Genomic DNA, 17,457 nt, shown 5'->3' with positions numbered 1-17,457 from the left:
ACCTTTTCATGATTCTCTTGATTCTTGTGTTTGAAAGTCAAATTTTCTATTCAGCTCTGGTCTTTTCACAGAGAAAGCTTGAAAGTCCTCTATTTTATTGAAAATCCATATTTTGCCTTGGAGCGTGATGCTCAGTTTTGCTGGGTAGATGATTCTTGGTTTTAATCCCAGCTCCATTGACCTCCAGAATATCGTATTCCAAGCCCTTTGATCTCTTAATGTAGAAGCTGCTAGATCTCGGGTTATTCTGATTGTGTTTCCACAATACTCAAATTGTTTCTTTCTGGCTGCTTGCAATATTTTCTCCTTGATCTGGGAGCTCTGGAATTTGGCGACAATATTCCTAGGAGATTTCTTTTGGCGATCTATTTGAGGAGGTGATCTGTGGATTCTTTCAATTTCTATTTTACCCTGTGGCTCTAGAATATCAGGGCAGTTCTCCTTGATAATTTCTTGAAAGATGATATGTAGGCTCTTTTTTTGATCATGGCTTTCAGGTAGTCCAGTAATTTTTAAATTATCTCTCCTGGATCTATTTTCCAGGTCAGTGGTTTTTCTAATGAGATATTTGACATTGTCTTCCACTTTTTCATTCCTTTGGTTCTGTTTTATAATATCTTGATATCTCATAAAGTCACTAGCTTCCACTTGCTCCAATCTAATTTTTAAGGTAGTATTTTCTTCAGTGGTCTTTTGGACCTCCTTTTCCATTTGGCTAATTCTGCCTTTCAAGGCATTCTTCTCCTCATTGGCTTTTTGGAGCTCTTTTGCCATTTGAGTTAGTCTATTTTTTAAGGTGTTGTTTTCTTCAGTATATTTTTCAGTATTTTTCTGGGTCTCCTTTAGCAAGTCATTGACTTGTTTTTCATGGTTTTCTCGCATTCTTCTCATTTCTCTTCCCAATTTTTCCTCTACTTCTCTTACTTGCTTTTCCAAATCCTTTTTGAGCTCTTCCATGGCCTGAGACCAGTTCATGTTTTTCTTGGAGGCTTTTGTTGTAGGCTCTTTGACTTTGTTGACTTCTTCTGGCTGTATGTTTTGGTCTTCTTTGTCACCAAAGAAAGATTCCAAAGTCTGAGACTGAATCTGGGTGTGTTTTCGCTGCCTGGCTATGTTCCCAGCCAACTTACTTGACCCTTAAGTTTTTCGTGGGGGTATGACTGCTTGTAGAGTTTAGAGAACTATGTTCCAAGCTTGGGGGGATGCGCCAGCTCTGCCACACCAGCACTCCTCTCTTCCCCAAGAACCCCCAACCCAGAGTAGACTTAGATCTTCAGCAGGCTCTGCACTCCTGCTCTGATCCGCCACTTAATTCCTCCCACCAGTTGGGTCTGTGGCCAGAGGCAACTGCAGCTTTAGTTCTGTAGCTGCCCCACCTCCGCTGTCCCTGGGGCGGTGGCTGAACTGAGAACTCTATCACCCTGTCCCCAGCAGCTTTTCCCACTAACCTTCTCTGTTGTCTTTGGTGTTTGTGGGTTAAGAAGTCTGGCAACTGCTACAGCTCACTGATTCAGGGTGCTAGAGCATGCTCTGCCCAGCTCCTGGTCTGGTTGGTCCATGCCCACGCTGGGCTCTGCTCTGCTCCACTCCACTCCCAGCTCCGTAAGCGAAAGACCTCACCCAGCAACCATCCAGACTGTCCTGGGCTGGAGCCCTGCTTCCCTCTGCTATTTTGTGGGTTCTGCAGTTCTAGAATTGATTCAGAGCCATTTTTATAGGTTTTTGGAGGGACTTGGCAGGGAGCTCATGCTAGTCCCTGCTTTCCAGCCACCATCTTGCCATGAATACCTTTTGACCTAGCAATACCACTACTATGTCTATATCCCAAAAGTGATTTAAAAAAAACAAGAAGGAAAAGGACCTATATGTACAAAAATTTTTATAGCACCTCTTTTCTGATGGCAAAGAATTGGAAATTGAGGGGATGCCCATCAATTGGAGATGAACAAATTGTGGTATGTGATTATGATGGAATACTATCGTGCTGTAAGAAATGATGAGCAGAGTACTCTTAGAAAAGCCCAAAAAGACTTATATGAGCTGATACAAATGTACTGTGTACAAAGTAGCAGCAATATTGTAAGATGATCAGCTGTTAGCTATGCTCAGCAATACAGCGATCCAAGACAACTCTGAACAATTTAGGATGAAAAATGCTATCCATCCCTAGAGAAAGAACTGTGTTTCCAGAAGTGGAAGAAGCTCTGGGTGTGGCAACTCTTCTTGGAATGTTGCTTGGGTTATAGAGGTTAAATGACTTGCCTATAGTCATAAAGTCAGAGGCAAGACTTGAACCCAAATCTTCCTGACTCCAAGGCCAAAGCTATATTCCCTATAACATTCTATATCTCATATAGAGATCATACTGAGCTCTCTTTTGAGAGTCCACATGATTAACTAGTTCCTTTTTGAAGAAGTTAGCAATTATTTGTCCTTCTTAAATGTAATACAGAATAAAGAGCATGAATTTGACATCCTAAAATTTGGATGTGAATCTCGTTTGTGCTATACAATCTTCAACAAGTTACTTAACCTCCTTGGGCCTCAGTTTCTTCATTTGCAAAATGAGGAGATCGAATTGACATTCCTAAAGGTCTATTCCTTCTCTTATCCCTATGATTGCCTATTTTCAAGTAGCTAAACTATCCCTTTTTTCTTTTTTGTGATTTTTAAAAATTAATTAATTTATTTATTTTTAGTTTTCAACATTCACTTTTAAAAGATTTTGAGTTCCAAATTCCACACCGCCTCCTCCATCCTCCCCCAGATGGCATGCAATCTGATATAGGCTATACCTGTACAATCAAGTTAAACATATTTCCACGTTAGTCATGTTGTGAAAAAAGAATAAGAAAAAAAGGGAAAACCCATGAGAAAGAAAAAACAAAAAAACAAACAAAAAAGAGAAAATTGTGTGCTTCGTCTCCATTTAGATTCCATACTTCTTTCTCTGGGTGTGGATAGCATTTCCCATCATAAGTCTTTGGAATTGTCTTAGAGTGTTACTCAGAAGAGTTAAATCTATCCAAGTTGGTCATTGTACAATGTTGCTGTTACCGTGCACAGTGTCTCCTGGTTCTGTTCACTTCACTCAGCATCATTTCCTGCAAGTCTTTCCAGCTTTTTCTGAAATCTGCCTGCTAACCATTTCTTATGGAGCAATAGTATTTCATTGCATTCATATACCACAACCTGTTCAGCCATTTCCCAATTGATGGGCATCCTCTCAATTTCCAATTCTTGGCCACCACAAGAAGAGCTGCTATAAATATTTATGTACATGTGAATCCTTTCCCCTTTTTTATGATCTCTTTTGGATACAGACCTAGAAGTGGTATTGCTGGGTCAAAGAGTATGCACATTTTATAGCCCTTTGGGCATAGTTCCAAATTGCTTTCCAGAATGGTTGGATCAGTTCACAATTCTACCAACAACACATTAGTGTTCCAATTTTCCCACCTCTTGTCCAACATTTATCATTTTCCTGTTTTGTTGTGTTAGCCAATCCGATAGGTGTAATTATACTGTTCATTTTTACAGTAGGGCTTTTCTCTCTGACCACATGAAGCATGGTACTTTAATGTTAGAACACAAAGGATACTTCTTGAAGGCCAATATTTTTATTTTCTTATTTTAGTGTTGTTCACATCTGCAAAGCAGATTAATAACTATGAAGAAGGTTCATGTTGGACAATATGAATACAAACATTGAAAATTTTGTGTAAAAACACACAAACAAGTTTATCAAACTCTCCTAGCATTTAAGATCAGAATTGACTCTGATTTCCATTCACAATCTGGTATGAATATTTTGCACTGTTTTCTGAAATAATGCCTGGATTTTCTGAGCCCCAGAAATATGTTTGGTTTAATAAGATCAGATGGGTCTTTGATCTGACGTGTGCTTTTCTGTTTATTTCTAGTTCATATCAAGTGTTGGTGCTGCCATTGGCTCTCCAAAGCAAGTTTCTCTGTGATTCTATACAAGATACCACTTTCTTTAGCAATGACTCGATTACCAAGGGATATGTGGCTGCAGAAATCCTGGCCAAAGACATCCCTGATGTCCGAGAGATCTCTCTTGGAGACAGACTCTACTATGGGAAGTTTTACAATGCACCCTTGAAACCAAGAAATGATTACTGCATTATTTTGCGAATCAACAGTGAATGGAATCAGGTACATTCAGAATCCTCAAAAATTATGGATTTTATTTCTGTAAAGTCTAAACTCTTTGAGATTTGGGGGGACATTGAGGGGATGGTTAAACTTTATTGTTATTTTTTGTTTTTATATCACCTTTGTTTCTACCCAGCAAGCCATCTTTTGCCACAAGCAGTCTAGTAAAATTAACCAACATTTCAGCCGAATCTGACAGTGTACACAATGTTCAATACCCATAATCAACCACTTTTTCAAAAGGAGAGAGGTTCATTTTTTTCCTATCTTCTTGAGGGATGTTTGATTATTATTGTAGTGTTCAGTTTTGCTTATGCTTTTCTTTCCATTTACACTTTCCATTTACATTTAGCCATTCCTCAATTTATGGGTACGCTCTTATTTCTAGTTCTTTGCTACTACAAAAAGTGCTACTATGAATAGTTTGTGATATATGGGGCCTTTGTTTGACCTCTTTGGGGTATATTCCTAGCAGTGGAATTTATTGGTTAAAAGTTATGACTATTTTAGTCATTTTATTAAAGGTCTTGACTTTTTAAAAAATAATTTGCCTCTCTGTTATCTGAGATGGACATTTTAGTCAGTAACAACTGTAATTTCCTGAAACATCTGTTCGGTCTTTGAGTTTCATATAACTTTGGTGTATACATTCACATTTACTCTACTGTGGGAATCTTAGCAGTTTTAGAATTCATCTATTTATAATCCCTTCATTTTTGTAGTTAAGGAAACTGAGATGTACTTAAGGAAGTAATTTGCCCCAAGCCACATGACTGTTTTGTGGTGTAGCCAAAGCTTGGATGCAGGTCTTCTGATACTTATTCCAACGTTCTTTGAAATTCCTGGGAGCTGTAATGATAATTGAGATTTCACTTTTCATGACCCAGGAGAGCTCATAGGGTTCTTTGTGAAGACACCTGAAGAGGTTCTCTCCCATCTCTAGTGAAAGGGTTCTCTCAACACCCAGGTTCCATCTTGATCCATCTTTATTGAGGCAGTCAGAAAAGGAAAGTCATGTAAACACTTCCTTGTCCCCATAGTTTTGTAGTTACTAGTTCCCTCATCTTCCTCCTGTCCATATTCAGTCTACCCCCATGAATGTATTTTGAACAAGGAGAGAAGAAAACACTGGAGAGCTGTTCTGTTTAGTGCTCACAACTGCCTCCATTTTCCTTTTCCTTTTCTGCCTTCTCTGATCATTTGTCTTCCTATCAGACTGAGAACTAAGATTTCAACTTGGGAAGATGAGTCTTCCTGACTCTGGGACCAGCATTCTATCCACTGTGCCACTCAGCTCCCCAAACCACCTAGGTGCTCCACCTTATACAATGTCCTAATAAGTAGAGGGGATAATGAAGCCTTTCTCTTATTCTATGAGTTTTTCATTTGATACTGTAGGCAAAGTTGTAACCATAGTGGATCCAAGGTCCCCACCCAGAAAACCATAAGAAGACAAGGACATAATACTGAACATTTCTGTTCACTGCCTGTTTATGGGGCTTGGGTTCAGGAATAGTTCTTGTCATAATGACTCTGTGGTCAGCCTCACTGCTTAGCCTAGGAAGGAAGAATCAAGCAGGGTCATCTGTTATAGGGTCTTGACTGGGCTATGTGGTTGTCAGGCATGTGCTGGGATTGAGAGTTAAAAGTGACCCCAGAGGTTATCTAATCCAACCCCTTCATTTTACAGATAAGGGACCTAAGACTCAGTGAGGTTAATTAAATTACCCAAGGTCTCACAGGTAGTAAGTAGCAGAGCTAAAATTCTGACCTAGGTCCTCTAGCTCCAGATCCAGTGCTCTTTATATGGCACTGTGCTACCTCCCTAGGAAATTTGATGGTCATTGATTATAATATCATGTTCAGAAATGCCTTTTGCCTTGAACCATCAGAGGACCGGGACATGAATTATCCAAGATCTGAATTTGTAAAAGAGAGCTGGACTCCTGCTTCCAAACCCCAGACCTCCAGGGTTTTAGAGCTGAGCAGAAAACTGAAGAAGTTGAGGGCACATGTGGTAGTTTCATCAGCAATGCCAAAGGAACATACGGCATTTGGAAGAGCAATTAAATTTGAGAAGTGAGCAATTTGATAGGAAGATAACAGGAAAACAGGATGTAGCATGGTTCTGAACCATTGCTTCATATGGAGGAATGTTGGGTGCCTGGCAAAGGATGTGGTCGGTACATCCTGGAAACACCAAGAAGAGAACTTGGAAACTGGATGATCTCATTTAAACTGAAAAATGAGGGGAAAGGAGGAAAGTATCAGATTCAATCAGATTAAATAATCTCAGAGGTCCCAGGATCCAGCTCTGGAGTTCAATAATTGAGCATATCTAGTATTTACTAAAAATGCCTACTTTGTTCAAGGTACCATGCCAGGCACTTGAGGTGCAAAACCGAAACAGACTTGCCCTCATGGATATAGCATATACACAGATAAGTACATGGGAGGGTAAGTATACATGACATCACCCGTGGACAGGGCACTGGACTTAGTGTCTGGAATCGGTCAGAAAGTAAGCATTTATTAAGTGCCCACTGAATGCCAAGCACTATGCTAAAGTTCTGGGGATACAAAAAAAAGAAAAAAGAAAAACATTCTCTGGCCTCAAGGAACTTCCAATCTAATGGGGGAAGACACAAAAGAAAGCTAAGAAGTGGAGGTGAAGGAGAAGGAGTAGAGTCCAGTCCAAGAATGTAGCTAGCAGGAAATAAAGAGTTTTCTGGTCTGAGAGCCCTGTTTAAATGGAGGCTTTGGGAGGAGTTCTTTGCTCTGCCCTCCAGCCCTCCAATCAGAGGACACTGAGGATTTGGAAGATCTGGGTTCAGATCCCATCTTGAACATTTACTGGCTATATGACCCATAACCTCCTTATCTTTCTCATCTGTGAAATGATGGGATTGAGCTTGATGGTCTCTGAAGTCTGTTCTAGCTATAAACAAATGTTCCTTTCCTCCAATGATCCTAAGGCCATTAGGTGGAGAACTTGGGTCCAATGGGTGGGAACTTTATCATCTCCCCACAATGTCGAATAAAAAGCCCATGGAATAAGAGAGAGGCTTCACTACACCCTCCACTTAGGCAGAGGACCTGATAATTGCTGCCTTCTTGAAATCTGGGAAGGGGCAATGAGGAGGAAGAAATGCTTTGTGAATCTATGATTATCTCTCTTCCACCAATTCTAGACCTAGAGTGGATCTAAATTTCTGTTTAGAGCTTAGAGAAATCCTGGTGGTTGATCTGTAAGAGCCTACCAAAGACTGGTGGGTTTGTCCTTTCACAACAGGCAGAACAATTCTGAAACCACTTTCACCCAACAAATCTTAGAGTAGAACTGGCCAATGAGGGCCCAGTCCTTAGAACATGTTCATTAGTCTCTGCTGCATTTGACTATATGGTGGCTTGATAAGCCTCTTTGTAGAAACGTGATACAAAGGGCTCTTTGTTTCCTGTTGACTTACTGAGTCTACTAGAAGACTCTGGCAGCAGCTCTGGTTGTTAGACCTCTGGAGGTTCTATCAACCTTTTCAAGCTCCCAAGGTCCTAACCTTATCCACTGTATCTCTGATATTAATTCACTTAAGATGGTGAGAGGAAATAACGCAGCTGCCATTTTGTTGCTGCTTTCTCTCCTCCCACGTGGCAGCCTATAGCAAGCAGTTCTTAATTCACTTGCCACTGGGGAAGAGAGCAAGTTTTCATCTGTTTAGTCTTCTACATGCATGTTCATTCCTGGCTCATCTGCAATTTTAAAAGGCTTTTTGTCACTACAAAGTAAGCTGACAGGAAATAGAAAATACAGATGCATGCTGATGAGGAAGAGGGAAGGCAAGGCCCTTTGTCATACAAATAAGGAACTCATCATACTTTCAGTGAATTACAAGAGAAAAGATCTCATGCACACTTTCATGATGTCATAGTGCCATTCTGTGTGAAATTTCCCCTGTCAGTCCAAGCTGTGAGACTGGGGAAGTTGTTTAAACTCCCTGGGTCTTCACATCCTCATCTCAAAAGGAAGGCTGTGGTAGGTTCTGACTACTGTTCTTTGGATTAAGAAAAAGAAGAAGACATGTGCTTTTCTTGGCTTATTTTTGTGGAAAAGATGATTATGATATTTTTTTAGGAACAGAAGCCAGAAAACTGGGGAAATCAAAGGTAATGCCTTCCTTTCTGGTTAGAATAATAAATGGGAACCCAGAAGAGAAAGGAATACCCAGAGTGTGGGATCATGAGATTTTGTACAAAGAGAAACACTGGTTTATTGTAGGTTGATCATTTTAGACAAAACTCGGTGCCAGGAACTTATTTGTCAGACAGGTCAGATTTGCAGCACTTAGGATAGATATTAAACATGGTTATACATAGACACATATGTAAGTGTCTGGAGCTTCAAAAAAACCCAGATAAATTAAAAGTCAGTGACTGACCTAAGTTGGGATGATTATGAAAAAATGATTGTGAAATACTATGAAATCTTTCCCCCATATTCTTTAATCCCTTATCCCTCCCCCTCCTCCATTACACTAAATTACCCCTTGTTTCTTAGGAGATGATTCTTACTTCATTGAACTCATAACATCCTGTAACATGAGTTCTCCCAACTCTAGGATTACTGAAAATCAAAACTAAAAAAATCTGCCCATAACATGACACATCGGTGAGAAGCAACTGACTTCAATGATGAAATCTTAGCTGACTGGCAGCTTTGCTTCTCCCCTCCTCTCCACATCAGAACATTTCCTGTATCATTACCTCATCTCTCCTCCTTCTTTTCTAACTGCTAAATTCAGTGGCCTGCATTCTGCTCGTGTCATTCAGCTTTAGTCATAACTGACATTACCAACCACCTCCTCCTCCTTCCAGAAATATTCTCATCCCTCATCCTCCATGACGTGGCACTGTCCCCTGTGACTGCACATTCTACACTTTATGGACTCACCTTCCTTCTGCCTCAGAACTTCAAATGTTCCCTGATGTTTTATCTTTGACCCTCGCTCCTGAAAATTGGCTGCCAGCCTAGTCCACTGTTTCAGGAGAGACTCCAGCCGTGCTTCACTCCCATCCTGACTTGACTCCCCAGCCTTCTCATACTCTTCAACAACTGCCTTGCCCTCGTGTGGGTACCCTTCCCCTCCAACTGTTTCAGCTCTTTTTTCTGTTATCTTTCTCCTGCTTCCAATTAAAATATAAACTCCTTGTGAGAAGGGACCATCTTACTTGTATTTGTATCCTCCTTGCTCCTACCTGACCCTAAGGTCTGTACGTGGCAGAAAATGCTTAGTAAACATTCTATCTGTTCATTCATTCCAATTGTGTCTGATTCTTCATGACCTCCTTTGGGGTTTTCTTGGCAGTGATACTGGAAGGGTTTGCCATTTCCTCTTCAGCTCATTTTACAGATGAGAAAACTGAGGTAAACAGGGTGAAATGACTTGCCCAGGATCACATGGGTAGTAAATTTCTGGGGCCAGATTTAAACTCAGAACGATCAGTCTCCCTGTATCCGGGCCTGGCATTCCACCCACTGTGCCACTTAGCTGCTCAGTATTCTATCCACCTGAATGTTTGCTTAGCCCTCTCTCCTATCTTCCTCCATGATCTCATTCACTCACATGGCTCATTTTCCCATCCCATCTCCACTTGTAGAAATCCCTCAAAACCTCTGGGCCTAGAATCATCCCATGTGATCCCAAACGATCTCTTTTTCCTTAAAAATCCTACCATATTGCTTTGTGTCTCTCTTATGGAAGGAAAGGGAAGGGAACACACATTCACACAGCACCCATTATGTGCCAGGCACTGTGCTAACTGCTTTCCAAATATTGCTTCATTTGATCTTCACAACTCTTCGTGGCAGGTGCTATTATTATCCTCATTTTACAGTTGAGGAAACTGAGGCAGATAGGTTTAGTGACTTGCCCACGGTCACACAGCTAGTAAGTGTCTGAGGTAGGATTTGAACTCAGGTTTTCCTGACTCCAGGCTCAGTGCTCTATCCACTGAGTCACTTGGCAAATTCTTTGCGTTACATTTATTTGTACACGTGTCTTTATATGAATAGGATCAGAGGGCTTACAGTTGTCATCAATCCCTACTTTTGTGATGCTCTGACTTAGCCTGGTCTCACATGAAGTCTTCAGCAGACTCATTTTCCCCTCAACTTCTTTTTACTGTTTTGTGAGGCAAAATGTCACATCATCTTTTAACTTCCTCTGTAGTGTTTTGCAAATGAGTGAATATTCACTCTAAAATGGTGCTACCCTTGACCTCCGTGTTTCACTATTTGTCAAAGAGAGCAGGAATTTGCCAGTGCGAAACCATTTCTGGGCTGTTTGGGCCTGCAAAGAGCAGATCCAGTCAAACATGGCTAAGAAATTAGTATAGAGTCATCGCCTTAACTTTCAACCATTTCCTGTTTTTCTGAATTCTTAGACAGGATGGGCTGTAAATCTTAGACCTCATCTTTATCTCTTTTTCTAAGTGGTTATTGATTGTGACCTTGATCTAGCTGGTCTAACGCACATTAGGATATAGTTGTGTGTGTCTGTGTGTGTCTATGTGTGTGCATGTGTGTGTGTCTGTGTGTGTGCACACGTGAACATATGCATATGATATTGCTCTGCTCCCCACAAAAGTCCTTCTACACCACCCTTATTTCTCAAAGGTTATTCTAGAAACACATGAGTTCTTGCAGGTTCTTCCAAACTGGAAATGCTTCAAGTATGATTCTGGTGATACTGTACCCAACGTACTCACCATCTGTGCTTTGGGGTCCAGTGTCTCTTCAGTCTCTCCTCTTCTTCCCCTCCTCTCATCTTCCCCTGGGTAAGCTCTTTCTGAAACAAGAAAACAAGCCCCCATACAGCTAATCAAATCTTATGTGCCATCTATTGCAAAGGATGAAAAAATAGAGCTCTATGAAGAACTTAATGAGATCTTCCAAGCCAAGTTTGTGTGTCCCTTAATATTCCAGTGCTTTCAGTGCAAAGGTAGTTATAGGACAAGATTTTAAAAAAATGCTTTGGGAGTTATAGTTAAAATTTTTTTTTAAAACACAAAAATTGAAAAATAATCAAAGATAAACAAAGCAGCAAACAAACAAAAACACATTGAGTTGGTAAATAAACTAGGGGGTGGTTGTTTGAAAAGACTAAAGACTAATAATACAAAAAAAATCTTTAGCTAATATATTTTTTAAATAAAGGAAAACCAAATAAACAAAATCAAAGATTAAAAAGGAGAATTCATAACCAATGAAAGTGAGTGGAAATTATTAGGAACTATTTTGTCTATGTCAGCAAAATTGCTATCTTAAATTAATTAGATGAATATTTAGCAAATAGAAAATTTAAACAACTCAGTCTTAGAAAAAGAAATTGCAAACCATAAACAAAGGAAGAGATCATGGGCCAATATGGATTTCCAAGTGAATCCTATCAAATATTCAAAGAATAATTAACTCTGAGAGTTATATAGTTTGCAAAAAATAGATAAAGAAAGCATTCTACCAGACTCTTTTTATTAGACAAATTTTGTTCTGATACCTGAGCTAGATGGACATAAAGCAGAGAAAGGAGACTATAGATACATCTCTAATGAATATGTGTGCAAAAATGTTGGATAAACTATTCACAGTGAGGATTCAGAAACATATTGAAAAAATTATTCACTTTATGTTGGCTTTATAGTAGGAATGCAGTGTTTGCTCAATATTAGGAAAATCATAAGCATAATTGACCATATTATCAACAAAATTAACATAATCATTGATGGTACCAGCTGATAAAATAAAGCACTCGTTTCTGTTAAAAATCAAACAAGTATTTTTAAGTACTTGGTATGGGGCAGGTACTAGGTAAGCACTGCAGATACGAATACAAAGAATGAAACAATCTCTGCCCTCAAACAGCTTACATTCTAACAAAGGAGTTAACAAATACATATATAAGTATATACAAATGCAAAATAAATACATTGAAATGAAATACAAATTAAATACAATTAAAAACAAGTACCCATATAAGTATATGAAGAATAAGTACAAAATAAATACATAGAAATGAAATACAAGGGCAACACCAGTTGGGAAGGGGGGTGGATTAGAGAAGGTATCTTGTAGAAGAAGCTGCTTGAGCTGTATCTTAAAGGAAAAGAATCCTTTGAGGTAATTGTGAGGAGAGAATGTATTCCAACCATGAGGCTGGACAGTACAAAGGCCTGGTGGTCAGAATTGGAGAGCTGTGTATGAGGAAGAGGGAAAAAGTCAGTCTGGCTGGAGTGCAGAATGTAAGAAAGGAAGTGATGTACAATGAACCTGGAAAGGTTCATAGGTTTGGGGGCAGATTGTGATGAGCTTTAAAAGAGATATTTGTATTTTATCCTAGAAGTAATAGGGAGCCCCTGGAGTTTACTGAGTAGGGTCTGGGCTTATGGGAAACCACTGGAAGATGGAATGGAATAGGGAGAGGTTTATGGTGGGGAGGCCAATTATGAGGGTGTTGGGATAGTCCAGGTGAGAGATAAAAACTTGAACTAAGGTGGTAAGAAGAGGAAAGGGGTCAGATTTGAGTGATATTATAGAGATAGAAACAGCAGGTTTGGCAACTGATTGGATATGAGAGATGAGGGAGAGTGAAGAGATGAATATGATACTGAAGTTATGAAACTGGGAGACTAGAAGAATGGTGGTACTTTCCACAAAATGGAGAAATTTGGAAGAACAGTGGGTATTTCAGAAGTGGGGCAGGGGAAAACTTTTGAGTTCTTTGGACATGTTAAGTTTGAGATGTCCCTGGTACCTTCATTTTGAATTGTCTAATAGATAATTGATGTTGTGAAACTGAAATTCCAGTGAGACTGGAGCAAGATGTATAGCTCTGGGAAATACCTACATGGAAATGATGATTGAACCAAAGGGAGGTGATCATGAGAAGAGGGCCAAGGACGGAACCTTGTGGAACTCCCAAAGTTAGGGAGTGTGATGTGGAGGATGAGCCACAAAGGAAATGAAATGGTTAGGCGTTAGGAAGGAAAAAAAAGAAGTAGTATGAAACCTTGAAAGAAGAAAATGTCCATGAGGAGAATATGGTTAACAAAGCCCAATGCAGCAGAGAGGTCCGGAAGGATGAGGACTAAGAAAGAATCATCAGGTTTGTCAGTTAAGAGAACTTTGAATCTGTGGAGAGATTAGTTCCATCTGAGTAACGAGATTGTAAGCTAGATTGCAAAGGGTTTAGGAGTGAGCAAGAGCACGAGATTCCAAGGAGTATGGCTGAGAAAGGGAGGAGGAGCAACATAAGATGATAGTTTGGGGGTAAGGCACAATCTAGTGAAGGCTTTTATTTTTAAGGCTAGGGGAAACTTGGGCATATTTGAAAGCAGTAGGGAAGGAAGCAATAAATAGCTCAGTCTATCAGTCAAAAAGCATTTAAGTACTTTCTGTGTGCTAGACACTGAAGTGTGGGAAATACCAAAAAAACTGCAAAAAAACCAGTACATGTTGATATGGAGAGACTGAAGGATCGATCTTCTGGAGAAAACAGAAAGGGATGTAATTAAGGGCACATATAAGAGGGACACATAAGAGGGCCTGGCCTTGGAGAGAAGAAGGGTAACCTCATTATTAAAGATCAGAGGAATGTGGGAGAGTGGGGGCTGATGTTAAGGGATTTTGAGAAGAGAAAGGGGAAAATAAGAGGTCATGGTTAATGGACTCAATTGTCCTTAGTAAAATAAGAACTGAGGACCTCAGCTGACAGGGTGAAGAGAGAAGAAAGTGTGGGAGACTGGACAAGATAAAAGAAAGTTTAGAATGCATTTTGTGGTTTGTGAGCCATTGAATGGATTAGGAAAGAATAAAGTGGTTGTCTTGCTATAGTGAGATGGTAAGAATAACACAGGAATAACACTGGCCCTGGAGTCAGGAGGACCTGAGTTCAAATCTGGCCTCAGACACTTGACACACTCACTAGATGTGTGACCTTGGGCAAGTCACTTAACCCCAATTGCCCTGCCTTCTCCCTTCCAAAAAAAAAAAAAGAATAACACAAGGCTGGTGTTTAGCAAGTCATGAGTAATAATAGGACAAGAGAATAAGGGATTAAAGAATGAAGACTGTAGAATGGAATTGATTAACTCTAGAATCAAGATTGGGAAGGAAGTAAGTGAAGTCAGAACAGGGTAATGGCCTGAGAATGTACTGAAGGGGACAAAGATTGGAGGTCTCCATGAGGGGAGAAGAATAGATTCCGGAGATTTCGTATTAAGAAGGCAGTGTGAAAAGTCCTGGAAGAGCCCAACTCCTGAAAGTACTCCTATAGACTTCTTAAAGGGCACCAGAAGGAACAATGGCAAAGAAACCAAAGAAAACCTTAAGCCCTTCTCTCCAATCTACAACTATTTAAGAAGTGTGCTAGAAGCCTGCAGATAGTCTGACTGGACATAGGCTGGGAAGGAGGTGTAAGCTACTTTGCTGGGGAAGCCCATACCAGTGACACAGCAGGAGACCAGTTCCAGGCAGCAGAATCCTGGAGGTCCATATTTAACACCCAGATCTCGTGGGTAAGGGTGGGGGGAGTATGGTAGGGAGGAGGGGCAGACATTCTGACTCTGGGCAAGTTACTTAACTTCTCTAGGATTCAGTTTCCTCATGTGTAAATTGAGGAGGGATGGACTAGATCAGTGATGTCAAACTCAAATAGAAATAAGGGCAACTAATCTGCACATAAGGATCCCTATACTTTCTGACTCAATGATAATCATTGGATTTGGATTTAGAGGATCTGGGTTTGAATCTTGCCTTGGTTTTTTACCATTTGTGCAGCCCTGGTCAAGTCACTGAAGTTCTCTGTTCCTTCTAACCTCCTTGAGAATGGCTTCTACCAAGGCAACTAGGCACTGTAGTGGGTAGAGCCCTAGGCCTGGAGTTAGGAAGACCTGAGTTCAAATCTAGCTTCAGACATTTACTAGCTGTGTGACCCTAGGCAAGTCACTTAACTGCTATCTGACTCAGTTTTCTCCATTGCAAAATGGGTTAATAATAGCCCCTACTTTCCAGGTCTGTTGTAGACATCAGATGAAGTAATATTTGTAAAAGTGTACAATGCCTGGCACATAGTAAGCCCTTAATAAATGCTTATTTCCTTCCTTTCCCTTCTGTGTAAATCATGGTGCTCCCTATCTACTGGCTTCCAGGTCATTCTCCCTTCTTTCTCAAGGAGTTCAGCATCTCTCTCACTGTCTTCTTTCCTTCCCAATTTCTGCCTTTCAGAGGTCATGCTGATGCTTCCTCAACCTTCCCAGGTCCTCATCTTCCTCAAGTACCATGACCTTCTCCTCTGTGCCTCAACTGTGAACAAGGATGGCTACCCTGGATCTCACTATTATCTACAAGTGTTCAGCTTCCTTCATTTTAAAAAAATGGGGCATTTCTTTAACTGACCGTAAACTCCTGTCACTTCACCTTTCTCTGTGCCTCAGCCCTCCATCACACTGGAGTAGGGAATAGAGCTGCAGGGAATGGAAGGAATGGCTACAGTTCAAGACCTGATGGTTTTCTCTTTTAACTAATAGTCTTCTTAACTCTGGCTAAGACCTGTTACTTTTTTGTTTCCTTCCACCCCAACAAGCATCTTTTTTTGCATGAAATTGCAAATCTATTATGTACAACTTGCCATTCCTTTTACACATGTAGTAAAGTTTAAATATATTAAAATATGTATCATGCAACTTTTTTCCCTTTCTTTCTTCTCCCTCCCCCCACCCTTCCCATTATGTATATGTATGTAAACTCATTCTATACACGCTTCTATGTATCCGTCCTTTCTCTGGAGGCAGATAGCGTCTTCCTTCATAGGTCCTTTGTAGCTAATTTGGGTGCTTGTAATAGTCAAAATGACTTAGTTGCTCAAAGTTGCTCTTAAAATAGTATTGCTGTTCCTGTATACAACCTTCTCTTGGTTCTGCTCATTTCACTCATCATTATTTCTTCCAAGTCTTTCCATGTTTTCTTAAATCGTCAAGCTCCTCATTTCTTCTGGCTCAGTAGCATTCCATCATGATCATATACCACAATTTATTCAGCCATTCCCCAGTCGACGGGCATCCCCTCGATTTCCAGTTCTTTGCCACCACAAAGAGAGTTGCTAAAAACATTTTAAAACATGTAGGTTCATTTCCTTTTTCCCTAATCATATTTGGAAACAGACCTAGTAATGGTATCTATTATTTCTGCTGGGCAGGATAGCAAACAGTGGTGGGGCCTTATAAAATCAGTGGCCCAGCTAAGAGGATCATAACTTTGGAGGCAGAAGGGACCTTAGAGGCCTTATCATTCAACCCACTTATCTTACAAGTGAACTACTGAGGTTGAGTTTGTCCCTTTTCCAAAGTCACACAAGTAGAGAGGTAGTAGAGTCAAGATTTGAACTCTGGGCCTCCCCACCCCATCCCCCATGTCACAAATGATGAAACATCCAAGAGATTAAATGTTTTGTCCGAGGTCTCACAGGCACTGAGGTATCAGATGCTGAGGTTTGAACCCAGATCCTCTGACTCCAAGTCTGACACATTTCCACTGTACCATGGGTCTGGCGAAAGTCTTCATGGAGGTGCACGTACCCATGATCACATATATATGTTGAAGGGTTGTATAACCCCTGTCGAACCTGTCATGCCTCTCAATTCCAGGGTAACAGGTACAATGTGATAATGATTTCTGGGGGCAATGATTGTTCTGATGTATTTTCCTTTGCAGGTGAGAAGACAGTCCTGTGTAGTTTGGGCTGAAGTGAAAGGTAAGGTAATTAGCTGCCTCACTTCCTCCTTCCCACCCCTCCCCTCCTCCCCACCTCCAGTCCTCCTGCCAATGGGGCAGAATCCCATCTGTAACAACGAGTTGCACTTTAATTGCTCCACGTTATTCATTTACACAGAAGCACTTACAGTAAGGGCTGAAAAGAGGCAGCATCTAATTCATCTGGGAAATTTAGTTACACCCAAAGGATTTTCTTGAAAAGACTTTGGCCTTGGGGCATGAAATTGATGGAGGATTATTTTAGGGAGTTTCTTCATTTCACTAGGTTCTTTCTGTTTGGATATGGAAAAAGCATCTCTTAGCTTTTAAAAGTACTTCTGAGCATTCATTATGTCTTTGTGATGTGTGATTTTCTTAGTAGTAGCTTTTCTGCATGTTTAAAACTAGTTCAGACTAGATAGAAAAATTTCCTTGGGTTTGGCAAAAATAGTCCTCCTTCCCCCATTCTTGGCATATAC

The 17,457-nt window shown here is 40.4% G+C and overlaps 1 protein-coding gene across 1 annotated transcript in view; it reads left to right on the top strand.

Moving 5' to 3' along the window:
- SUSD1 (sushi domain containing 1) overlaps positions 1-17,457 on the top strand; it is a 278,160-nt gene that overhangs the window by 209,188 nt on the left and 51,515 nt on the right. The window contains exons 14-15 of the mRNA XM_036749351.1: positions 3,924-4,179; positions 16,940-16,979. Of these exons, the coding sequence (XP_036605246.1) occupies positions 3,924-4,179; positions 16,940-16,979 (296 nt within the window). The remainder of the gene's footprint in view (positions 1-3,923; positions 4,180-16,939; positions 16,980-17,457) is intronic.

This window comes from Trichosurus vulpecula, chromosome 1 (assembly GCF_011100635.1).
Source record: "Trichosurus vulpecula isolate mTriVul1 chromosome 1, mTriVul1.pri, whole genome shotgun sequence".
In the NCBI taxonomy this organism is placed as follows: domain Eukaryota; kingdom Metazoa; phylum Chordata; class Mammalia; order Diprotodontia; family Phalangeridae; genus Trichosurus; species Trichosurus vulpecula.
Note: the sequence above shows the minus strand (reverse complement) of the source record. Positions and strands in the feature narration are given on the sequence as shown.